The sequence below is a fragment of the Rhinolophus sinicus genome, chromosome 1, assembly GCF_057876585.1.
Source record: "Rhinolophus sinicus isolate RSI-liver-muscle chromosome 1, RSI-T2T, whole genome shotgun sequence".
In the NCBI taxonomy this organism is placed as follows: Eukaryota; Metazoa; Chordata; class Mammalia; order Chiroptera; family Rhinolophidae; genus Rhinolophus; species Rhinolophus sinicus.
In genome coordinates, this window is record NC_142501.1 from 93,851,933 (window position 1) to 93,878,386 (window position 26,454).

At 48.4% G+C, this 26,454-nt stretch overlaps 1 protein-coding gene across 25 annotated transcripts in view; it reads right to left on the reverse strand.

Annotated features, from left to right (window-relative positions):
• MICAL3 (microtubule associated monooxygenase, calponin and LIM domain containing 3) overlaps positions 1-26,454 on the reverse strand; it is a 224,696-nt gene that overhangs the window by 86,785 nt on the left and 111,457 nt on the right. For 19 of the 25 annotated variants that reach the window (XM_074325093.2, XM_074325097.2, XM_074325110.2 and 16 more), the window contains 11 exons: positions 21,704-21,851; positions 19,498-19,694; positions 17,537-17,649; positions 17,364-17,426; positions 16,758-16,931; positions 15,129-15,212; positions 12,077-12,175; positions 9,823-9,879; positions 7,335-7,442; positions 4,889-4,996; positions 4,147-4,333 (listed from right to left, as the gene is read on the reverse strand). In XM_074325093.2, the coding sequence (XP_074181194.2) occupies positions 4,147-4,333; positions 4,889-4,996; positions 7,335-7,442; positions 9,823-9,879; positions 12,077-12,175; positions 15,129-15,212; positions 16,758-16,931; positions 17,364-17,426; positions 17,537-17,649; positions 19,498-19,694; positions 21,704-21,851 (1,338 nt within the window). The remainder of the gene's footprint in view (positions 1-4,146; positions 4,334-4,888; positions 4,997-7,334; positions 7,443-9,822; positions 9,880-12,076; positions 12,176-15,128; positions 15,213-16,757; positions 16,932-17,363; positions 17,427-17,536; positions 17,650-19,497; positions 19,695-21,703; positions 21,852-26,454) is intronic. The other 6 variants (XM_074325111.2, XM_019757222.3, XM_088801932.1 and 3 more) reach the window with 3 other exon arrangements.

Here is a 26,454-nt window from a genome sequence, read left to right on the forward strand (position 1 = left end):
AAGAAAAAAAAAAAAAAAATCAGGACCTAAAAGTAAAAATAATCTGACTTGGGTTTCTATTACTTGTAACCAAGAGTCTTGTTTATTATAGTATCAGAAATAATCACGTTATAGTTGCTTTCATTCCTTTCTTTTATTTCTTTCCCTGCAGTAATTTGCTTTTTTCTACTAAAGTAGAACCATAGATATTAAAATACAACTCAATAGGCTAACAACGAGGGAACCCTCATTGATTTCTGCTACAGTATCCTAAATTAATAAAGAAAAGAGGTTTAGGTTTTAAAAATAAGTCCCACAATCCTAAGCAAAAGGCAATTTTCAAAAAAATTCCAGAAACTTTCTTTTCTGGGAATGCAGTACATGATGGAAGGGACCTGAGCACCAAAGTCAGGCCTCAGCTTAAACACGGTGTCAACCATTCAGTAGGTTTGTGAACTATTTAGCTTCCTGAAACATGTTTCCTCACGTAGAATATGAAGATAATACCCATCTCCTAGACTGAGATAACAAATGAGATATCACATACCACATGATATAGCTGCTCAATTAACCTATCTCCTTACGCCCCCTCCCAAACTCAGCTGGGTGGTACTTTTTGATTCTTAGATTAATAACAAAAAAGCTAATTTTTATCTAACATGTACCACGTGCCAAACAGTATTATAACTGCCTCATATCCATCAACTCATTTAATGCTCACAATCCAACAATGTGGGTACTACCATTCACCTTTCTCCAGCTCAGCGATTCTCAGACAGGATGTGAGCCCCGGGTGCCTGGCTCGAGTCTGCACTTTTCACCACGACACTATGATGCCTGTCTGGGTTAGAAAATACAGCCATGCTAATGCTATAAACTAACCACACATCATGGTCTATTCAGTCAAGTCACTGATTTGCATGGTCTAGATACATTAAAGGGTCTTGGTCATTAAATATGGGAGTGACTGGAAGAGGAAACTGGAGAAAGCAAATGGCTCAAGGGAAAACCAAAGGCAAACCAGGCATCTATTCTTTCATCCAAACACTTACTGAGCACCATCATACTACAGTCACTGATCTAAACACTGAGAAGGTTCCAGGCCAGAAGACAGGCTAGTGGGTGCTTGGACAGAGCAGGCGGTGCAGAAGCAAGCGTCCTGTAGTGGTAGTTAGGTCAGGAGGTCTGCAAATGCCTCTCTGAGGAGGGAATCTGTGCGTGGGATGGGAACAAGCAGCAGCTCAACGGAGAAGACCAGGGAAAGTCGTCCCAGGAGGGGAGACGGCCAGTGCAGAGCCCTGAGGCAGCAATGGCTTAATTGTGTTTATAGTGTCAAAGGGACCAGTGTGGCAGTACAGTCAGCTAGGGGACAGCTACCAGCTGAGAGGCTGGAGAAGCAGACCAGGGCGGACACCTGACACTCTAAGCCTGGTAAGATGGCATTCCATCTGTACTGCAGGGGTTGGAAGGGAACAAGCAGGAGACTGGTTAAGTCCAGGTTTCGGTCTTGCCATTGTTCTGTGGGAGCCGGCTGGAGGGGTCAGTGGTAGGGTGGTGGTCAGCACGGCGCTGGCAGAGATTGGGGGGGGGGGGGGCTCCGGGCTATTCTGAGTGAGGGCAGCCCTTCCCAGACCACTTCAGCAGGGGACGCGTTTTCTCTGTTGTGATGACAGGCAAAGACTTGAAATACTGTCTGATTAGTCCTTGCCTTAAGAGTTGGCAGCAGTCAAAAATAAACTAGCATTTGGCAAGAGAAAGAGTAGCTTACTTTGACATCAGACTGCATCCTTTTAAAAGAGCTGAAGGGAAGAGTAAATAGGGACGAGGGTAAAACACGGACATTTCCCTGAAGTGTACGATTCTTAATTTACCAGTTTGGAGCTGACACGGGCCCAGAGTTACTAATCCAAGAATTTCTGAACTGGAAGGATCTCAGAGGTCACTTTAATGCAAACCAGCACTTACAAGTTTTGTGAACGTGGACAAGCAACATCTCTGACTTCAGTTTTCTAGTTTGTAAAATTACAATCATAAAAGCAGCTACTTTCCGAGGCTGGTAAAGGATGAAATGGCCCTACATGTTATAAGGCCCAGCACAGTGCCTGGGTTATTTCTTTTCTCCTGAGCCAGCACTTCCCTGGCTTTTTCTTTTCTCATCTGATGTTCTTTAGTTAGGGTTCTGAATCACACAATAACTTGGTTGGAGAAGTTCAGGACCTCTGAAATTCCAGTCCTTTCTCTCATTCACCTGTCCTTGTGGCGGGGTGGGGGCTGAGCAGATGGAGACTTCATCTGGGTTAACATTTGGGAAGCTAGTTTAGAACCACTGTGCTCCTGCCATCCTCGTGCCTGGCATGCCATCTCTTCCCTCTGCTTCTTTCTCAGTCTGCGTCAGCTCAGTCACTCCTAACAGCTACTGAGCTTCTCTGATTTCTTCCTCTTCTGAGTTTCTACAAAGTTATCACCTGCACTACACAACTTCGCCCTTAATCGTATACTCTTACCTTGTCTCTTGTAGCTTCACTGCCCGAGTCTTATCACTCCCATCAGAATGTAAGCTCCCTGAGGCACATCTCACACTTTATTTGTGTCCTTACGAGAACGTGGCAGCAAAGGTTATACAATCTATGGGCAAAACTACCTGCGGATCAATTCCTGGAGTTTAAGGGTTCTTTCCAGGCAGATTTTGCAGTAAAAGGCTAAAATAACCCAAGCCTTAAGGAAAGTTGATCAACAATGGCTGGGCTTCATCTGCCAACCCCATCCTTGGAGATCAAAGGTGTTGTCCACAGAGTGTGTGTGGGAATAGCGGAACAGAAGACCTGACACCTAACAACACACCTTCCTTATCTAGACCACTGTCTTATTCTTCCCTCCCTGGATGGTGCTTTTGACTGATGTAACAAGAGGACCAGGTGCCTAATGTAACCATGTTTCCCCGAAAATAAGACCCAGCCGGACAGTCAGCTCTAATAATGTCTTTTGGAGCAAAAATTAATATAAGACCTGGTCTTATTTTACTATAAGACCCAGTCTTATTTAATATAATATAATATAATATAAGACCCAGTCTTATATTAATTTTTGCTCCAAAAGACACATTACAGCTGATTGTCCAGCTAGGTCTCATTTTCGGGGAATCACGGAAGTTAGCTTTCCTCAGTTCACCTGTTTAGCTCCTTCCTGGCTACTTCTGACCGTTCGACAGCTTGTTTATTCAGTATGAGGAGAGTCTAGATGACTGAAGTGACTATTTCCTCCTGATCGCATGGTTTCCCTCTCCAGTGTTCTGTATCTCCTGAAATCACAGCTGGGTAACAGACTTAATGCCTCCCCATAAGGATTTACTTCCCTTCCTGCTAAGCTCGGTCTTTGCATTCCTTTCGATTCAGTAAGAATGCCTCACGAAGTTCCTTCCCAACCCTGCAGGAAGGTGTGTAGGAATCATCACTGTCTTTGGTGACCTTTTTCAATTAATCTTAAAGGGTCTTCAGGTGGTCCGCACAGTCACGTGTACCTACCAGGCTTTGTTATCTGTTTGTATAATTCTCTGCCTTCTGCCCTATCGAGGTCTTCCACGATCATAGACGGTCAGGACCTGAACACCACCTTGAATGAGGTTTAGGCCCTCTGCCATGAACCCTCAATCCACCAGAGAGATGCTGAGGCTACAGAGGTGGGAATACCGGACACAATTCTGTCACCTTCAGGAATCAAAAGTCTGAGAACCCGGGAGCAGGGGATGTGGTTTCAAATTGTCATCATTGACCTTAGGCAATGAATGTGACTTCTAGGCCTGCGAGTCCCCTTCTCTAAAGTAAAGACAAAAAGACTTAGCCACATATGTCCCTTTCATATTAGGATCCCACTATGAGGCAAGAAAGCGAGTGTCTGTGAAGTCAGGGAAGTGATTTAGGTAAATGCATGCCATTTTCATTACCATCACCACTGAGCAATGCTATGATGTAGCTTGGTGACTTTGGGGAAATACGCGTAAGAAAGAGTCTTAGAGAAGACAAAGAATAGAGGGAGATGAATGGAAACGGTTGGGAGAGGCAGAATGAAAACATGGATCTGTAAGAACACAGGCAGAGGCCCTAAGACCTACTCAAGTGGCAATGCGCCCTAAGCTCAGTCTCTAGTGTGCCTCAAGTTAGAGAGACTCACCATCCTCGGTGTCATACGCGTATGCCGACAGGCGCAGGGTGGTAGCACAGTAGTCGCATTTGAAGCAGCTACGGTGGAAGAACTTGCCCTCGGCACTCAGCCTCTCCATCACGTAGACCCGCTTCTGGCAGAAATAGCACATGTCGCTGCCCCCCAAGTTCTGCGGGAACTCCTTCTTGATGGAGCCCTGTGGGGGGGGGGAGGGGACACGTAAGGGCGGTCGCTCAGGCTCACCTCCAGGAGGCAGATGCACAACCCTCTTGGGCAGTGAGAGTGACCCTCACTGAGCCATGCTGTGAGGCACGCTGCGACGCTCACTCTGCTTCTGGCTCTCCCGAAGAGCAGCCGCACGACTGCAGTGACTGTCACCCGTGTCCCACATAGCACTCGGCCCCAGGGACGTGCTGAATCCATATCACTCAACAGCCAAGAGGAAACCCAAGTCCGTTTTACAGAATTTCATAACAATCAAATCAAATTATTTTCACAGAACTGTTCTTAAAGGTAACATAAAAATATATGTATTTGTGGTTCTACATGGATATGGGTCCCCTGGATTCTAGAGCAATTACTTTTACAGATACTAAGTCTGTTTTCCCATACAACATTCTAAACAACTATTACAGTCCTAGAAATTCAGTTACAAAATTCAGACTGCTGCTGCGCCACTCAGAACAGACCAGCTTTGTTTAGCACAGCTGTGTTATATCAAGAGAGACAGAACCCTTAGTGGGTCTCTTACCAGCTCCTTCTTGTCTAGAAGGGTTTTGGGCTGTTCTTTCCTTTGAAGCTGATTGGCTATCTGCTCAGCCAATGAGCTCACTCCGCCCGTGTACATCTTTATATACTTCTATTGGTTGGAGATTATAAAATGACCAGAACAAAGGGAAATGAGAAGGAAAAATAAATAAGTTAAGAAGTAGGAAAAAACTCTTTAAAAGGTATAAAATGAACACAAGCTGCAGCAGCAAACCATGCCAACGGTGTCTACAAGCAGGAAACTCGGTGGTGAGAAACAGGTGTCGGTACCACACACAGTGTCAGCACAGGCAGGGGTAATTCAATTCAGTAAGGGAGAACTTCGTCCTTCATGATTTTTTGGAATACCCAGTGATGTGGGAGGTGGGAAGACGGGATGGATGCAAATAAAGAAGAGAGTAAGAAGGGCCTATATCCTAGTGACTCGAATTAAATATAGAGAATTCAAAAGGAACCAGTCCCATCCAGACAGCAGATGCCAGACTGACAGCATGATTTCAGGGCTGGGGGAGGGCCAGGGAAGTTACTGCTCCTTTAGAAGGTTCACTCCTGCAAAGACTGACTGTCCACTTGGGTGACAGATGTCAACAGTCTAGGATTACTTGTATGACCTCTTTCCGCATCACTAAAGCTTCCCTTAGAACCCCTGTAATATGCATGGAGCATCTCTGGAAGAGCCGTCCTCAGCCCATATCCCAGGCATTGGGCCGAAGCCTTCCAGCCTTGGTCGGGTCTGAGACACAGCTGCAGGGGGACAAAGTGCTCGGTTTCGTCTTAAGTCAGAATGTTTTTACCCCAGGAAAGATTATTTCTTTATAGTTGAAAAAAGGTAAAAGAAAAAAATCCAACCAACTCAAGTCTCTTTCTAGCAGTGCTGAAGAAGTCACAGGAGGAAACTATTAAATTTCAATTGTGAACTTCCCTGCTAGGGAGCCCAGTTTTGAGCATGTCCCCAGGGAACGAGGTCAGACTTGTGGGCAGTCCTTTAGAGACTCGTGTCCAGGTCTCCCTTCCATGTGGAGACGGCTAAGACACCTAATGTGTGTGACACTCCTGTCATGAACCATGGAATAAGGGTGCTGCCTGACTCTACTTCTAACTCAGAACAGTAGGAGCAGCTGCTGTGGGGATGCCAACAAGCCCGGTTAGGAAGCAGTTTGAATGGACGAGCACACACTGGGCAATGGCATGCCCAGGCTGGCAGGGACAAACGAGAAGCACTCCAGGGGCAGCTAACTACCTAAATACGAGAAGATAGAAGAACAAATGTCAAACAATTCTCAAAGGTCCAGCTGGAACTGAGGCGTCAATTACATTTTCGATTTAAAATAAGGCGATTTCCAAGGATTGGTACCATTTGCCCATTGACTCTACAGCTTATACCCATTAGCAGCTGAGAAACACAAGTGACCCTTCAGGCTAAGCCTTACTTAAAGACATTGCGGGGGCTTAGGTCTGGAACAGACACCAGGCAGCACTGAGCAGCTCACTTAGTAGCTGCCACGGAGGGAGCAGCAAGCTGCACTGCTTTTGTTCTGCTGCAGGTAAGTGAGCCTCTGGGCCAGATGTCAAACACGAGGCTGGGACATGGAGCAGCCCTGGGTCCTCACTGCTCCAAGCCCTCCTCTCCCCACCTCACTGCATGCTATCATGGCAATTACAGCCCAGGGCTGCCTGCAGAGGCATTTGTCACCTTCAGTCCTCAGTGGTATGACAGTACTGACAACCCCACCCCCACCCCCCCACCCCCGCTCAAGACAGGTTCTACTTGTTTCTGGCATGAAAAACAGATGGCTTCCTTCTCCCTGCTGTGGACAAACAGCTGCAATGTAGCAATCGCTGGATTTATACGACTGCCACCACACATGCACGCGCTTCCACACACATACCCCACGTCTGCTACCAGCTCAAGAACAGGAAACAAACAGGAAGGGCCAAAGGACCCTCCGATCTCTATAAACTGCTCTACAGCTGGATCAGTTCCGAAACAGCAGGGTTCATTCCTTAAATGATTACAAGCCCAGAGGCACCCAGGACCCTGCATCTTCAGCAGGCCGTGTAAGAGATTTAATTACACTGTAATGCCTATTTTGAAACACATATTAGTATAAAGACATCTGGAGTTAAAAGAGCTAATTGCTGAAAAATGTTTATCATTATTTCACACAGGCGAAATATAATGAAAGTGGGTTTACTTCAACAGAATTCGATACAATGAAGGCTAGCAGCCTCTCTAACTTAGGTGTATGCTCACGGGCCTCAAACAGAACAGACAGATGGACATACACACAGGCACACACAACTGGATTCCTCCAGGAGACAGGCCAAGCGAGCTCTGCAACCTCCCTGGGGCCAGCTGGCGTTTGTTTAGGTGAAGTGAGCAGAGGCTGAAGAGGACACACAGCTTTGCCCAGTCCCAGGCCTGCTACCTGTCGGAGGGAGTCAGAGGAGGGAGAGGCGGGGCGGCTGGAGGAACGGAGGCTAAGAGAAAGCTCCCACTGATCGACAAAAAACCGACGAGAAGGTTTAGGCTCTGGCTACAAAATACAAGATGGAGAAAGAAAATTATAAGTTACACATAGACCTGAGCGTAAGAAATTGGGCAGTTTTAGACCCTTTCGCTTTAGACGTTCTCTAAATCACAACTGCAGTAAAGCCATCCTTATAGCGCCGAGAAGCACGAGTGGCCCATTCAAGGCTTGCGGCTGCTTCCAGCTGGCCCTCCCCTCCGGCTTCCAGAGCAGCCTGCGCTGCCGTGCGCTCGCTGATCAGGAGCGTTCTGAAAGCCCGCCCTCCCGTGCCCAGTGCTTACGCCGTCCACCCTGCGGAGAGCGGACAGCACTGGCTGCCCCTCGCCGGCCGGCGGAGTGCAGAGGCGGTACTCACACGTGCTCTGCTCTGCGGAGCCCCTCCCAGGCCTGAGCTGGGGTTTCTCCCGGGCAGGACACAACCACTCATCACTCTACCAGCCTTACAAATGACAGACCACAGAGACAGCAAGGCAAGAGTCAAGCTGGCTCCCTCCACATAAAAGCGAGGATCTGGCTCATCCCCTCCTGTCAGAGAAACTGCTCAGGAAAGAGCTAGCCAAATCCCAGCAATGATCAGGAGGAAAGCCAAGACCGCGAGCCCTGTACAGGCTGCATGCAGCATGTGTACGGAAGTGGGCCATGGTCTTCCTCAGTGACGGGCCTGTGCAGCCCCTAGAGAGTGAGGTGGCAGCAGAGGGCTTTAGTGAACAGTAACTGCTTAGTGCCTGCCAGGTTCAGGGTGAAGTGCGTGCAGGGTGGATGGAGGTACTGTCATGGTAAGGAGAACCCCTGCCCTTCCAGCTCCAAGGCGATCTATCACACCATTTACCTCAGCCCACACTAGCTTGGTAGCTTCGAGGGGTGACAATGTGAAGTGTCACCAGCCCCTGCTCCAGATGCACTCACAGGCCCGGGGGAGCTGAGGGAGACCTCTGTAGAGGAGTGACACCCCCAGAAAGAAACAAGGGACAAGACTGAGCTGCCCCAGGGGTGGCAGAGCAGTGGAAGCTAATGGGGGATGGGAGGTGTGGGGGAGACGGTGACAGAGCAGGTGAGTGCAAAGGCATGCTCATGGGACAGTGGGAAGTCCTATGGAACAGAAGGGTGACCCTTAAAAGCATCTAGACAGGAGCCCTGCTCTGAAGACTCTGGAAACCAGCCCTTTGGGAAAAGTGGAAGAAAACTCCTTGCAAACCTATTGCTACCTTTCCTCCTATGCACTGCAGCCCTAACTTCCAATGGTTTCTCCCTGACAACCTCTCCTTTTATTCAAATACTTCTCTCCACTCATCTTTGTTTAGGCACTATTTCAGTAAAACTCAGCAGGACCTCATTAAATTATGTATTCCACAAAATGCAGGGCATCACCCCACTCAGTGAAATGCCTAGTTTTCTCTTTGAGAGGAACACATCCTGGGAGAAGGAAGACTGAGGCTGGGCACAGGAAGACCTCATGGAGGAAGCAGCACCAAGCGTGAAAGAGCAGAGCTGGGCCAGGTGAGGAGATGAAGGGATCCGCCCTGCAACTCAGGCCAGGCTCCTTGCTGCCCAGACCTGGTCCCCTCGTGCCCTTGGCAGCCCAGCCACCTGCTCCTAGCTTGGTGACAAGGCACTGGGAGGCAGCACTATGCCTGGCTTCCCACTGGATCCGAGAAGTAACTGGATTTACTGCTGAGCCATAACTGCTTGTCTGAGATCAAAAGCAGAAGGGGAGGTAAAAGTTTTAAAAACCCATGTGAAGTGAGCAGCTATGGGGCATCTTTAAGGGCAAAACAAACAAAAGTTCCATAAATAAGCAGGCTTTTAAAAATGGGCATGTCTGCTATTCATCAAATTACACAGTTGTCAGGTGTAATCAGTAATCCCCCTAAGTTTTTCAGAAAAGATGAGTTGGAGGGTGTCATATACCCCCATCTTGTCATCAGCTTCCTTTCTCTGCAGCCTCTTCATGGCTGAAAAACCCCCATACTGTATGAGCTCTGGTTCTCTCAGTATTCCCACCTCAAGGTCCCTCACTGTCCAAAGAACTAAGCAACTCCCACCTGCTAACTGGCCCAAACCCTTGCCCTAAGAAGCCGTACCTGACAGCCAAGCGTCACCCCACCAGAGGCACAGATTCTGAAATGGGACAGCTGGGCAGAACAGGAAGTCATGAGGCCATTCGCACCAGTCTGAGGATCTCATCTGAGTGCTGGGTGGGTGAACACTCTGCTGTGAATGCTACTTCTGCGGGCCAGCTGTTAGCAAAAGGGATTCTGGCTCTGGGCTGGGTGACGAGAGTGTGTGAGAAGCAAGGGGAGAGGGGCCTGCCCGCCCTCCCTCTGCCCCACCACAGCGTCCGTCTCTGGCTCTCAGCATCCCATGCCACGGCTCATGCGCGCTTTACCCTCTCATGACGGGGACTCTGCTTGCCGCGGCTGTCAGCATCAAGGTCCCTGTTCGTCTGTTGGCAACAAAGTAGAAATTTAAGCTCCATCTAAATGCTATGCTCCATTTGGCTGTCCTAAGTGACAGTGCCAGAAATTCAGAGCTCATTTCAACACAAATCCCGGCTCCCTACTGAGCCCCACCCAAGAAGACACAGTCCCACCCACCAAGCCCCAGACCCAAGGACAACTTTTGGCACAGCCATTCTGCCCAGCTGGCCTCTGGCGAGGTCAGCTACCCACACAGAGAAAGAACTAGTTAGTACAGAGGTGGGACAAACAGCTCTTTCCCATGGTGGCCCAAGGTTAGAGGCATGAAATGCGGGTTTAAAAGGAGGTGGGTTAGAAGGGTAAAGCTTTCCACAAGACATGAGAAAGGAAAGGTGGGGATACGGAAGCTGTTGGGATGCGTGACCAGTACACAGTGCAGAGGGAACTGCAGGGTGGGGAGCGGTTCCTGCACAAGAACATGGGACAAGGGCCTGGCTCATTGACGGGAGAAGTGTGAAGGACTGGAAGTGTTTTCAGTCACTACACAAGGAGGTGGGCGTCTCTGAGACAGACACACGGCTGCCTCCACTGACTTGAGGAAAGCACCACCAGCAATGATGGGGCAAGGGAAGGCCACTTATCACTCTGGATAGCTGAGGATTCACCTGACGGCCTCTACTGCTGGAAAGCAGAGCCAGAACGCCCGCTGTGGCTCCTCCTGCCCAGAGCCCAAGAGCACACTGTCTCCAGGCAAGAGGCCAGCGCTCGGGCTCCAGGGTGAAACCAACCAGACTCAGTGCCTGCATCCAAATTACCTCCCTACCCTACAACTCAGTCTCCTCCCCTGTAAAATGCAGAGGATAACAGTTTCCAGGCGGGAATTCCCACCCGTTCTCAGGAATTTTTTTTCACTTTCCCTTCCTGAATCCCGAGATATAAACTGTTTTCTGTTCTCCACGATGAATCGTTTCCACAAAGTGACGGCTGATACTATCAACCACCTGGGTTCAAGGAGCCGGTTGTTCTGATTTCCCAACGAACTTTTCTCGGGATTCGGGAGCGGAAAAGCGAAAAATATTCCTGAGAACGGGTGGGAATTCCTGCCCAGAAACCCTAGTGATAAATAGGAAAAATGTCTAAGAGACACATTGTGAGTAGTACGTTTATTTCCCATTGTGGGTATTACCGGCTTTAAAGAACAGATTTTCCTGACCAACTTTTCTTGGGATTCGGGAACGGGAAAGCGTAAAAGATTCCTGAGAACAGGCGGGAATTCCCGCCTGGAAACCTTAATAACAGTACCTGCCTCGTAGAGTTAACTGATTGAGATCACACAGGGCGAGAACCCGGAACACCGCCTGGCTCTCAGTAAGTGCTCCTAACTGCCAGCTCTTATGCAGAGACAAGGCACAGGCAGGGCGACAGCCACCACGGCTCGGGTCTTAGACCCAGACTGGGCCTTTAAAATCAGGCAGATTACAAGAAGTCACTTTTTAAACAGGCCGCCTACGTTGAGAAAATGCCTTTCCATAATCCTGCCTTTAAAATTAGCATTTCATTTTATAGCATTTTATACTACAAGGGTCAGCAGAACCGCTCGATAGGCAGGTTTCTGAGTGGGCTTGCCACACACGCACACTTGCTGTCCTGCTAATCACACTCGTGGTGAGCGCTGCTGTAAAGCACTTTTCGAATGATCTGCCTGGAGTGAGACTGGCGTGGATGGAAGAGCAGGTGTTGGCAGAAGTTGGACAAGCAAGAGGCAGGACTCTCAAAATCAGAAAGAAGCAAACTTGTAGTGAAGCCCTACAAAAAGGTTCCCAAAGTGCATCTTAGCTCAGTCTCCTTGGGCAGTAAGGCAAAAACGGCTGCTTTAAATGGGTTTATAAATATGTTGCTCTCCGGGGCTTTTTGGACCTCACATCTGTAACAAATACAGTTTAAATTTTAGTTTGTGATTACACAGTTGTATTCCTATGACATGGGACCACATTACACCACCCAGGGTTTGAATGTAATATGAGGTCCAATCAGGAATTTGCTCATTTGTAGCAATAAAGGTTGCTTCTGCTACAAATGGTTTCTACACACGGTCACGATTGTTCTGTCTTTTAACAGTTTTGTCACTGAAAGTGGGAATCCTGATTTGGCCTCTGATGCGGCCACCTACACAAGCAGGCATGAAGACACAAACAGGATGACGGAACATGCAGAAAATGTCACCTGCTGGCCTCCACGTGCCCCACAGGGAGGTGGGGTGTGGGGAGGAGAGAGTGTGATCACTTTTTTGGGGCAGGTCCGAGAACGCTCCTTTTCTTGTCGCTTTTACACCAACAGACACAAACAGAGAGAACACCAGTGAAACAGTTCTGGAAGGACCCATGGGCATTTGCCAAAAGCACCCCACAGGCCCCTTCCCTGCCCCTCCATCCTCAACGGCAAGGCGATGTGGTCAGGGAGGCAGTGTGTCACACACAGCCTGTTGTTGGCCTCCAGGCCCACTCGTGCTGTTTGTTGGAAGCGGTGGTCTTGGGGTCACTGGCAGTGAGGTGCTTTCTAAATGCCAGGGATCAAGGGGTATATTCTTCTCAGCTGGTTACATCGGGGGACTTGGGGGACAGAACGAATGGGCTTGGTTATACGTAGAGAGAAAGGGCACAGAGGCCACCACCACAGGCGGACCTGGAGACCCTCCCAATGGCCCATCACCTGTACACCAGCAGCAGCAGAGTGGCAGTCTCCTCCAGGGCTACCTACGAGCGCATGCTGCCATTGCTTCCCAGGGCTCATTCCCCTCATTCACACTCAAAAGGGTGTGGGAAACTACGCTGGCAATCCAAGCACAGGAAACGGGACACAGAAGGCAAACATCACGCACTCCTGCACACCGTACCTACGCTGCTGCACCAGCCCCCACCTTGCCCCCTGCACTGCATCCCTTCCCTGCCCCTCTCCCCTCACTCCCACAATGACCATGTGCGGCTCCACATGGGGGAAGCCTGGGACGAGAAACAGCTGTAGGAGCTGAGGGCTGAGGAGGCAGCTCCCCGTCTGTTCCCACCTCACACAACAACCTGCTTACAAACCAGGCTGAATCATGTGCAGTCTGCCTGCCAGATGCCCTTCTGAGATGAAAAGGCAAAAGGGTGGGAGGGAGGAGCCAGAGTGCTGCACAGGAAGGCACTAGAAAAGTTAGCGGCGGCAGGGGGGACTCGTTCCCTCCTCATATCGGGCCCTAAGTTTGTAAAGCTGACCTGGGGCCCACTCAGCCATAACCGCAGTGCATACCACCCCTCCTGCCTTCATCTGATCCACTTCAAGAGAAACACAAAGGGAGTCAGGATGTAGTGCTGCTGGCCACACCACCACTCCTGAAGGGAGACAAAGGGGGCCAGCAGTCGCGGTGCGTCAGAGGCTGCGGGACCCATGCACCGCGGGGTCCCTGTAGCATCTGGCATTGCCCGCCAGAGCTCTAACTTATAGGAGGTAAATTTACAAGGCCAAGATTAATGAAACCACCCAGCTGAGAAGAAGTTATACGTGAACAATAACACTTTTCACATGGCTGTAAGAACTGTGAGCTACACTTCTTTCAGACAAGTAAACTACAAGTCCCAGCTTTGTGTAACACGAAACACACGAGGGTCGAACGGGCTTTCACTACTGATGTTATGGCTTCTCCCTCACCTACCCACCTCCTGTCTGTCCTCTGGTGCCCACTGCAAGAACCCCGGCCTGCGGGAGTGTAATGGCTCTGTTCTGCTGTCTGCACAGCCTACAATATTCTGCTTCAATGACTGACCGTCAGGCACCCAGGTGACAGCTACCGTCCATCTCCATGTAGCAGCCCACATGAGGCTCGAGGACCAGAGACACAGCGGCAGCCCACAAGCACCACGCTCCTGTGGGCCCTGCACTTCAGCTCCATTAGGTGGCAGGCTGCTGTGCCAGGCGCCAGTCCTCACAGGACAGGGCCGCAGCCAGTCCAGGGTCCTGGGTCGTGCTTCAGGCCCGAGACTCCTGGCAAGCCGGCCCACAGCTGCCCAGGCACGTGCCACTGACAGTCATTTGTTCACCCTCCTGCATGTAGTACAGCAACCTCCCTTGCTCTTTGCTTCTCCCATCTCATGTTACCTTTACAAATACCGTAAGAATCTAGAATTTGGGGAATCTGGTTCGAGTTCAGTTCCCCCTTCAGCAGATCTTCAACTAAAGACTGCCTTTCAAATTATACCTTCCACCTAGGCTTTAAGAGTGAGAAAATAAAATGGCAGTGAATTTCCAACGATGTCCTCCCACCGCAGGAGAGGCAGCCGGCTTCTGTTGTGAGTGTGGACATTGTCCCCAGGCTTCCGTCTCAGCCTCATGGGTCATGCCTTTAACATGGCATGTCACAAAAAGAAAGGTTAGGAAGGAACATTTTGCCCCGAACGTAATTCAAATAAAACCCAGCTCGCCACTCCCCAGCCCCTCCCAACAACAGCTGTCCCTCTACAGCACAAGAGGAGGTAAGGGTCAGCTCCTCAGACCTGAGAACCTTAGCCCTAGATGACACCAACCAGGAGACACAAGTGCAGCTGCTGTCACTACAACAGGCAGTTGTCAGCTGAGCTGTGCAGGAAGCAAGCAGGGGTCCCCAGTCTCTCTGACAATTTCTATTAGTAACCAGGTGCCATCTCCCTCTTTCTGTCCTGTTCTATCCTGCTTGGGAGAAGCTGCTTTCCAGGAGACCCTGCAACTGCTTTAGTGAAAATTCCCACAGAGTATTTTAAATGTAGACAACACCAAAAAAATGCCCACGATCATCTCTGTCCAGGGTCTGAAACAAATAGAAATCATAGTTCGAGACAATTTCTTGGATAACGTTTTCTTATTTAACACGAAAGGCTCCACTGCTCCAATTCTCAGGCTTCCGAATTCAGGATTCTCCCTCCAATGGTCACGAGAACACATGTTAGCAAGTCAACTTGGGGCAAAGGTTATGGCTAGCAAAACCCCGAAGGCTAGGGTACCTGAATGACTCACCACATAGTTTCAATAACCAATTATCAGCCCACTTTTCTAACTGATTTCTCACATCCCAAGGAGTTAAACAAATCATGTGATACAATCATCATTTGTTAGACTCTTCCGAGTCACTACTCAGATGAACAGAGGCGTCCAGCCTGGGAGCTGGGTTGCTACAGTGCAGGCCTCAGGCCTGGCTGGCTCAGGAGGGGCAGGTGGGGGAGGCCCAGGGGGCAGCACCCATTCTTGTTCCGGGCGGTTCCTTTACCTGTTTCCACTGGGGGGTGGGAGCAGGGCGACCCTGCTCAGGTAGGCAGCAGGACGGCTGGCTGACCCCACGCTCTTGTGTCGGCTGTGACACACAGGTCAAGTATGGGTGGGGGACAGGACATGGAGACAAAACAAAATAAAATACATTAAGGTAGAAGACACAAAAAGGTACTCGTGGCGGACAGACACACATCTCTGAACTGGGGTGGTGGTTGTAGAGACACAGAATTAATTTTTAGAAAGTTACACTAAATAAAGGAAATAAAATACCCTGACCCCCAAACCAAAAGCAAATGCAAATGAGAACAAAAACAAAAACAAAAGCTGTAATTCTCATTATCCTTTTCCCCAGCTCAGTGCTCTGAGCCTAAACTAGTAATTCTGGTTTGGAAAACTAATTCTTGCCATTCAAAATGAGGACAGCAACCGTCTCTCAGAGGCAAGCTTCCTCTAATGGGGAGCCTTCCAGCCTCCCTGAGGGGCAGAACCTGGGCTGCCAGAGCCGTCAGGCAACCTTAGACGTTTGCCCACAAATGGTATTATCTTCTCTGTGAACCATAACCAAAGACTAGATGTGAGAAGAAGTTAATGATGGCCAGACTCAAGCAAAGTGAGTAAGTTAGTGACCCACCCCAACCCCGTCCACAAGAACAATGGCTGATGTGTACGGAGAAGATGCAGAAAGACAAAATGAATACGAGGATGGGCTCCCTCTCCTCCAATGCTCTCCCAGGTCATCATCAGGGAGTTTACAAGAAACTTTTAGTGTGAATCTCAAAATCCCAGCGTGTCCTCTTAGAAGACATCATAGATAAGCAAGAGGAGAGACAAGACCTAACAAAGCATCCCTTCAAAGGCTCCTGTCTAGCACTCTCAGGTATGACTTAGGGGAAAGCAAGTTAGTATCCATGCAGAATCTTTAAAATGTTCATGTTCTCAGCCTAGTTCAAGGATAGCCCAGGAAAATCACCTGCAACACACAGAAGCTTTATAACAAGAATGTTTATTACCTCTGTCCTTTATCATGAAAGATGAGAAACAAGTAAAATATCCAACACTAGAGGAAGAGTTAGGAAAAGCACGGTGTACACACACACACACACACACACACACACACACACACACGCTGTAGAGTTTGGAACATGGGAACACGACAAAGTTACTAGAAAAAGCAGAACACAAAAGTGTATATGTTAAGAATGACAATGACCTCAACTATGAAAACAAGAATGCCCTAAAAAAGGACCAGATAGAACTATAACAAAATACTAACAGAATTAGTGGTGTCTTAGTATCTTTATTACACTTCTCAGCATTCTCCTCAATAAGCATGTACTTCTTTTATAATTTAAATGTGAACAAATACATACGAATGGGTATATAGACATAAAATTTAAAATCTCTGCGGATTTTTGTCAGATACCTTGAACCTGAACGGTGAGGATAAAGCAGTGCTGAAGCATGAGGAGCATCGGAAATGCTGTTCTCTGCCACAGCCACACAACAAAAAACCAGACAGCGGTCTTGAGCCCGTGAGTCCTCGGGCCTATGACATACCCCATGTCAAATTCTTCCTTGCTACGTGGCCAGCCCAAGTGTGGATGGGTGAGGTGTGAGGGGGGTTTACCTGTCTCCTTGTGCCGGTGGACTGTGGGGGCGCATTCTCCTCAAATTTGGCCAGCAGCTGGGTGGCCATGTACTTCACTTTGTTCTGGCTGCCCAGAGCTGCATCCATCCTCCTGTCTGTCAGGGTGCTCACCAGCGTGGGCCTCGCTCCTCTGCAGCCCCGGGGCACTTCCTCCTGCCAGTATCGACACCCAAAAGCCAGCTTGTCACAGGAGCTCCAAATGTCCTTCCCTCAAAGAGGCGCAGCCAGAGCCTGGCGTGGTGGGTGTTGTTTCTGCTGTAGTTTGAGCTGAACAGCTCCCCTCCAGCTCCAATCTCGCGATGGAGTGTAAGTAGGTATGGGACTTCTGCAGGTACTGTCACATCCCAGGAAAGCCACTGTGTGACTCCAGAGACAGGAGAGCCCTGTGCCCATATGTGTGTGCCCCTTGGATGCTCTCCAAAAATTAAACAAAGGCAAAAGCCCACAGAAAAAGCATCTGCCCACAAAAATTCTCATGAAGGATGAATATGAAAACATCTAGCAATACTAATTTGGAAAATAAAGATTTAAGACAAAAAGGGCAATTCAGTATAATCATTCTAGCAAATCCCAAATAATTCTTACCTCCTCTGACTGACTGGTCTTTCTCCTCTTTCCAGCACCATCCAAGTCCTTTTCCTTTTTATCCTATCCCAAGAGAGGAAGGAAACTGCATTATTGTATTAGTGTATCTAGACATTAGGTTTGCAGCTGGTAAAAAACAAACAAATAAACAAAAAACAGACTCTTCCATTTACCTTGGGCGAACGCTTCCGAGAGATGGTCTGGCCCAGCTTGCTCAGGAAGGAGATGGGGGACTTGGTGGTGGCTATCAGGACCGCCTTCTCCTCCGCACTCAGGTCCAGGGCATCTGTGAACAGAAGGCAGTGTTCAAGGCCAGCGGTGGAGGGGGCTCACAGTACCAACCAGAACTGCCCTCCTTGCACGTGGCTCCCGGAACCTAGAAAGCTTTAAAGGTTCACACGCTCCAACAAAAGCCTGAGGAACTGAGCAGGAAATTCTACAAAGAAAATGCACAGTTAGGTTTGGACACTGAGCCTTCTCTTTTGCATCCACAGAAACAATACCAACTCATTCTCAATCCATTTCAATCACCAATCCTCCACTTTTCAAAAGCTGGAATCTGCCTGGGATTGTGGTTACAGCAGAGTGCTGAAACCTCACCTTCATGATAAAAACTTTTAGGGCAGAGCAGAAGGATAGGGGGGCACATAGCTCAGGGGCGTTGGTTTTGCCGTGTGTAGACACCATCCATGTAGCTACGGGAGGGCTGTCCTGAACGCATATACTGATGTCAGAGTTCTGGAGTTCTGTTGTAAGAACTGTGTATCTAACCAGAAAAAGCCACGAACATCCATGAAAGCACATGGGCTGGAAGAAACTGTGGATTCCAATGTTGTATCAGTCACAATAATAACTTTAAAAATAACAATTGAAACAAAAAGTAATAATACATTGCTAACATTTATTACGTGCTTCTGTTTAACAACATTCTTCACAGCATATGAAAATCTAATTACACAGAGGGTGCCAAAAAAATGTATGCACAATTTAACACGTTGCGTACGGCGGGGTTTAAATCCCTCGTGAAGATTCTCATGATCCGTACGCAACATGTTAAGCAAAGAAAACTGTATTAAAATTGTAATGCTCAATATATACCAATACCAAAAGATGAATACAAGTCATGTTTAACTTCTGCAATTATAAAAGGTGCTCAAAGTGGTTCCCGTCAGCATCCAGACACTTCTGATTACAGTGAACTACTGCTTGAGCAACACTGACCAAAGTGTCCAGTTGTACACATGTTTTTGGCACCCCCGGTATATATAAAATCCCCATTTTACAGATGGGGAAACTGAGGCACAGGACAACTGAGTAACTAGCTTAAGGTCAAACAGGTGGAAGTACTGGGACATAAACCCAGGTTGGGTACCATGATCAACACTGGTCAACATTATGCTACACTTCCTCCAAGAGACAACAAATGACAATAGCAATGTCTTTTGGAGCATGCTGACAGACTGAGGCATCAGGCTAAGGGCGAAGGAAAGAGTTTTGGGAAACATTGAAAGGTGGGGAAAGAGAGAAGCCAGAGAAGGGACAGCTGCAGAAGGAAGAGAATGAGGCCAGTCCAGTGCCAGATCACAGAAGCCCAGGAGAGAGACTTTCCAGAAAAAAAAAAGTCATTCCATAGTGCTAAACATGGCAAAAAAGGCAAGTGCATAGGCGATGAGAAATGGGAAAAGAACATGGATTTGGTGATTCCCCATGACTGCGGGGAACAATTGGCAGACCAGTCATGACAGAAGCCTGGTTGCAAAGTGTCACCAAGTTTATGCAGTGAGGAAGTAGAGCCCACAAGCATAAACTGCTTTTTTCCAGAAAGGCTGGTTCTGAGAGAAAAGGTATGAGAAGGTGGTAGAGTCAAGGAAAAAATTTTTGATAGGAATGATTTTTGTGTATATGTAGATAGTGAGAAAGATTTGGGGAAGCAAGAGTGGCTGGGAACACTCTAGTAAAGAAGGAAAAAGTAACGGAGCAAAGCTCCAGGGACTTACCTTGGCACTGACCAGTGAAAAGTCAGCGCAGACTTGCTTTTGGGAGTGCTGATGAAGGACGTGGTTAGAAGGAAAGGAAGAAAAGCCGGGCAACAACAGAGGACGGGGGGAAGGGGGGTGTTGTGCACAGCCCTTACCACTGGAGGGGAGCGAGTCCTTAAACATCTCATAGAACTGCGTCAGGTACATCACCATGGACAGCTTGTCTGGCTCCCCCACCGATGCCATGTCTTTGCCAGTCATGATGGGAGAAATGCCCAGTTCCTTCTCCGCAATATCAAAGGCCAGCTGGTTATTCTTCTCCACGTTTTGCTCATCCAAAGAATCAAAATCTCTGAGCAACAGGAAGAGGACAATGGATCACAATGGGGTACTTGTCCCCACACCAGAGAACACAGCATCACAGAGTCACCACCATTTCTTGGTCTTTTAGCTAAAATCCTGTATGTAGCGCCTCACTGAAATCTGACAGCAAACCTGAAATGTAAATCATCTTCAAGAAGAAAGAATGATTAAAGATCTACCTATAAAGGAAAAAAGCAGGAAAACTGAAAAACTACCCTCATTTTTCTAAGTAACATAAATTTCTTAGTTTCTAAATGTAAGCTCAAGAATAGGAACTATCTTTTTAATATGCATTTTCTTGCATCGTGTGTGCGATCTGTATGTATTAAACTAATGTTCAATAATGACAAAAACCCTATTTGGATCTGACTGCTTCCAAAGGCCTGAGACAATGACCCATGGTCTCCTGTGGACCTGACAAGCTGCTGCTGTACTAAATCAGCTCTGATAAATCTTTCTCAGCCTTCGACTTGAAGGGAAATTCCAAAACTTCACTCAAAAGATTTTTCCATTGCTAAATTTCTTGAGTTTTCCCAAATATTAAATTAACCAACATTCCCCACTGGATTTCAAGTTCCTTGCTATTTAACCCAGTGAAGACTGAATGTTCTTCATTAGATGATTTTGGATTAACTGGGCAGGACTTACTTTGTGTTAACCCACTGACTTGACTCCATAGCAGGTTTTTCAGTTTTGAAGATTCCTTTTCTCTGCAGATTAAGCATATTAAACCATGGAAGCCTCATCTGAATGAAGCCACTGTAGTGTAATGTGCTTCAGCGCCTGCTCACAGCTCTGAGTCCTGCTACAGGAAGCCCCCAGCCCTTCTCCAGGCAGCCTCTGGTCCAGTCTGGCAGGATTGTGCCCCTCACCCCACACTCACCCCACAATTCTCCTGCTCGGCTCCCTACGGTCACTTCTGCCTTCACCCTTTTTTTCTGCCTTCTCTTGGAAATAGAAATGATTCACCTAGCCCTTATTCTAAAGCACTTCTGTGCATTTATCATAATCTTTCCCAGCTGCTACGTCTTCCTCCCCACCCCTCTTTTTGGTGGAGTAAGCCCTACTGTCACTCACCTTTCACCAACCTCTGCGCGAGCCAAGGGAGAGGAACAGGGGGTCGCTGACCTTTATCCAACCAAATCAGAAATCCCTATTCCTAAACCACACTACGCAAGGCTGTCTTTACAGCACTTGCCTCATTAACTTGTAACCTAATACAAATAGGAATTACAACTTTTAGGATTTCTTAAGCAATCACTAAAACAAAATGAACACAAAAACTGGGCCCTTAGGTGGACCTAATGATAAAAGAACAGGCAGCCAAAATAATTCAATGTGCTCTGTTTGTTTCCAAATATCGGGCTCCATGGTAACAAATGCCCATAGGGGAAATCTGAGTGCACTGGTCACGCAGCTGACCTGGGGTCATCCTGTTGTATTGATTCTGCACTTAGATGCGTAAAGAATGGCCAGAAGGAGATGTTACCAGTACAGGTGGGTGAGACCTGAATTTTGTGAGCTTGACAGAGTACGTTTATGGAGTGTAACAGAGGAGAGATAATACCAACGAACCACCATTAATCGGGGAAGTACTCGCTGTTTTCTGTTTTGTTGGCACTGACACATTTGCCTTTAGCAGCCAACTCTTCTAGCCAGGTTTTTCTTATAACCAATACCATTTGAGAGACAGCTGGCTGAAACAAGAGTTCAATCTGCGGACAATACACAGTTTTCCTTCCAGGTGGGTGTACAAACAAGTTTTTGAGCTTCTGAGTGCTGTGGTTTGAAAAACTCAGCTAACAATTTCTGGGTTGAGCTACATAGTGCTTGACATTCAGAGTTTTAACTAAATCAAAATGAATCACTGCTTTCTAGAGACAGTATCTTACTATGTATCTCATTCTAGGACAAAATTACAAAATGAGGCTAGTGATAGCAGGGCCCCCTGAGCTCCTTGGGAGCTGAAATGAAACCCGAAGCTTGGGCACCACTTACATCAGGTCAGGGCGGTACCTATGGATAATCGCACACAGGGCCAGCCCGCTTTTCCAAGACGTGGTGAGATCTGTCACCTCGACCCCTGCGTAGCCATCTGTCTGCCTTTGGCACCAACCCAGAAGTTTGCTTGAACGAGCAACAGACTCTAAAACAACAAAAAAATTATTAACGGAAATAGTAGCATTAATACAATCCTCTTTGTAGTACACATATACAGTTTGAAAAATTACTGAAGGTAGGGACAACATAGCTGTCACTAGTTTTCAGTGGAATTTTAGGTAGACAAGAAGCTACCAATTTATCCATACTCTGAGGTCCATGACCACGCCCTGCTCCTGCTAACGCTCCAGGCCCCTGCAGCGCTCCAGGATATGGACTTAGGGGTACGAGCGCCATCTACTGAGCTGTCACCTCACTGGCGGAGTTCTAAGATTTCCCTGGAGAGTTGCTTGGCGGATAACTGGCTGAAGAAGCTCCTTCCCTTAAAAGTACCGAATTTCCCTGAAAATAAGACCTAGCCGGACAATCAGCTCTAATGCGTCTTTTGGAGCAAAAATTAATATAAGACCAGGTCTTATGTTATGTAACACCTGGTGTTATAGTAAAATAAGACTGGGTATTATATTATTTTATATTATATTATTATTATATTATATAAGACCCACTCTTATATTATAGTAAAAGAAGACCAAGTCTTATATTAATTTTTGCTCCAAAAGATGCATTAGCACTGACTGTCCGGCTAGGTCTTATTTTCAGGGAAACACGGTAACAGTGGGAGGATTAAGGGAGAAGAAGGTTCCATTCTATGTAGCAGCACATTAAACCAACAGCACACAAAGCCTTGCTATCACGCTTCCCAAGGCACTGAGGAAAAACTGTAGGATGACAACGGCAAGGCCAAGGACACCGACCAGAACAGTCCCAGAGCCAGGCTTGGCGCTGCGTTACAAACGATCATGTCTTGGAAAACTGACTATGGAAACACATACGACTGTACTTGGATGGCATCTAAAACATAAAGAGCTTTCATAAAAATCTATTCGTATCTTAATTGTATCAGAAGAGCTCTGATATGGAGCATTTAGAAGAATCTGTAAACATCTATTTGTGTCCAAGAAAGTCTGTTCCCTTACTATAGGCAGCTGAAAATATTTAACCTTGTCTTAAGTCATTTAGTGATTTGTGAACATAAAAACCACGTTATCATAAAAATCCTCTTTCTTTCAGTCTTTCAGTGAAAACATATCTGAACTACAGAGCACCACTCCTGATGTTATCAGAGCTCTTGGCTTCAGAAATTAACTTTATTTAGATGTCTCGTAAGTCTGTCTATCCACCGATCCAGTATGTATCGGGCAACTTCAATATTCCAGGCTCTAAAATAACAGTGAAGAAAGATATGTTCTGCTTTCAAGATGGAAGTGTTTCAATGTGTGGGGACAGAGTCCCAGAGAGCAGTTTCCAGGCTCTTGGCCTCACGTGGAAAGGTGCTGGCTCGGGTAGTAGATGGCCATCAGCTGTAACCAGTTAGTTAGCCATTAGCCACTAATATAACTGCTGTGGCTACACTAGGGGGTTGGTTGGCAGGCAGAGAAGTGGACGGCAGATTGCGGATCGTGTGGATCCTGCTTTCTGAGTCTCCAACCCAGCCGCAAGCGAGAAATAGTGGTATGACTCCCCCATCTATGGCTCCATAGTTGTTCCTTTTTGGCCTCACCATATCCTGCGTTCTGCGTGGAGTGGGACTAGAGACCGTGCATGACACAATGTTGGTTGTTATATCCACCTTGACATCCCAATAACATGTTAAATTCAAAATGTGCAAAACAAAACTCAAACCTTCTCACTCTTCCATTTCCTTGTCCACAACTATCTCTCAACACAGAGTGCAACCAAACTGCCAGTGCCTATTGGTTCAGGCTTCTTAACATTTTCTCTCATAACAAGATGGCTGCCATTTGGACCCACTCTATGCAGGCATAGTGCTAGACAAGCTGTGCATGTGACAGAATCCTCATGACTGTAATGCAGGGGAGGTGTCTGTGAGCCCCATTTCACAGACAAGGAACCAAGTTCAGAGATGCTAGATGACATGTCAAGCCCACACACTTCACAGATGGCACATCTTGAACTGGGACCCAGTTGTACCTAGCCCCAGAGTCAGACAAAGTTCTTCCAATTAAGTTCCACTGTCTTCTTGTCCCCACCCTCAACATCAATACCAGGTTTACACTGTGACAAACGCTAGTGTGACAACTGCAGTGGCATTCGCCTTCTCCACCCCATCTCATGTTGCTCTCCTTGAAAACACATCTTCAGGGGATCTCCGCTGCCCACAAAACACAGAACGGACTTGATCTCTGTCTCTGCTCCCGGGCAACGTCACAGTACTCAGCTGAAATGCCTCTCCTTCGGCCACAAAGCCTCCCCAAACCCTAGCTGGCGTGTGTGTGCTCACTCGTGCGCGTGCTCTCTCTCAACATCTGTATCTGGTTTCCCTTTACACCTCATGACACCTCAGGGCAAGGTTTCTGTGGGGACAAAGCCCCGGAGAGCACTTTCCAGCCGTTCGGCCTCACGTGGAGGTAGTGCTGGCTCGGGTAGATGGCCATCGGCTGTGGCTAGTTGGCCGTCAGCTGTAACCAGTTAGCCAATTGGCCACTAATATAACTGCCGTGGCTGCGTTGGGGAGTCGAGTTGAGGAGAGTCGGTCGTTTGGCAGAAAAGCAGACAGCAGGTCGCACGTCGGGTAAACCCAGCCTCCAGTGAGACCATAGTGGTATGACTCCCCTACCTATGGCTCCGTGGGTGTCCCTTTTTGGCCTAGCCATATCCTGTGTTCTTATGTGGGGAGCGGGAGCAGAGACCCCGCAGGCCGCCCCGCATGACACATGGCACAGCAAGCAGGGTGTGGTGTCAGCCGAAACTCTCTGGAATATACTGGAGCAGTTTACACGTATAAAAGCTCAGTTTTGTAAGCAGGGTATGGTGCCAGCCAAAACCTACTGAAGCACGGTGGAGCGGTTTGTGCGTGTGAGAGCCCAGCTTCAGGAGGCCCATGAGGAGCAACACCGGGAACGGGAGGCGCGGTCGGCCTGGGAGACTCAAGCCTCCAGCTGGCACACCACCTTCTTGGCCATGGAAGGCATTGCCTTCATTTTGGTGATCTGCTGCGGCCTTAAGCTCCGAGGGTGGTGGACATCTTCCATGGAGGCCTCCACCCACTCAGACACCTGGCACGGTGAGCAAGATTCCGACCAGGTAGGAATGGCGTCTGACTCTGGGCGGAGGACGTGTGGCCCCCACACAGTGTGTGGTGTCCGGTGGCCACTGTTCTCAGGAGTTGGACCCCCAAGGAGGGGTGGGAGGACATGGACGGCTCTCGGGCCAGTGTGGAGAGGGCCCTGCAGGCTCTGGCTGAGCGGTTGCCGGAGGAGGAGAAGGCTACAGCCGGCCACGTGGGCTGGATGTTCCTCATGGCCTTGAGTCTCAACACGGAAAATGGGCTTAATGAAGTGGCCTGGGTGCCGAACCAGGTGTCTTGGTTGGAAGCGCTGGAAGCCCGGGTCCGCCTGTTAGAACAGGGGCCCCAAGGTGGAGACTCTGAGGCAGAGGCGGAGGAAGCGAGTGGAGACAATGTAGTTCCCAACCCCCAAGCCCCGCCAATCTTGAAGCAAAGGGTAAAACGTGAGCAACCTTTGGGCCCCGGGGGCGTTGCTGCCGGCAACCCAGCTGTGACTGAGTTCACTACCTACACCCCTTACACTCCCACTGAGTTGCAGGAGCTGGGGAGGCGGTACAGACAGCGCCCTGGAGAGCCAGTCTCGGCTTGGCTATTACGTTTATGGGATGAGGGGGCAGACAGCATTCTCTGCTCCCCAGGCGAGATGGAAAAGCTAGCCTTCGTGACAGTGCATCCGTCCCTGAGAAAAAGGTTACAGAACTACCGTAGGTTGGCCCACGACCAGGGCAACCATTCTCTAATAGAGTGGCTCACTGCTGCGGTATGCACATTATGGGGACAGGCTGGTGAGCTGCCAGACTGAGTCAATGGCAGTCATATACAGAACTTACGCAAATCATCCGTGAAATGGGTTATGAGACATGCTATATTTAACCTTAATATGCAGGGGCCGGATGACGAGCTTTTTACAGCCAGCATGAGAGATCTGGTTTTGGATACTGCACCTGCAAGTGCTTTTGGATCCTTGGTTGCCATTCTTACACTGTATGTAGGGCGACGGATCCATGAAGTTACAACTGCCATGGCCAACCTAGGGGATGTTGAAAGCCGGAGGCGAAGGAAGTTAAGACAGGAGGTCCGCACAGTTGAGACCTGGAAGCCCAAATCAAAAGTAAAGGGGCGAGGTTGCGGGCCTCAGAGAGTAACACGCACAGATGTGGCGTGATCTCGTGGCAGCAGGGGTTGATCGGAAGAAAATAGACGGACAACCCAATGTACTCTTTTGGAACTTTGGAAACAGTTGCGTCCGGTGCAGCAATTCCGGAGCAGCCTAAAGGAGAAGTCTGGGAAAGCGCGACCCGTGTCCCTCCAGGACTTCATGCGGTCGCTTGAGGTCAACTCCTTTCAGCTTGATTAGGCGTGTGGCCAAGGTACCCGGTCAGAGGGGACGAGCAGGGACCGGAGGCCCCACGTGGAACTGTCCATACATTGGTCCCCTTCTAATGTGCAGAGGGTTTTGGCCCTAGTTGACACTGGCGCAGACTGCAGTCTTGTTTATGGG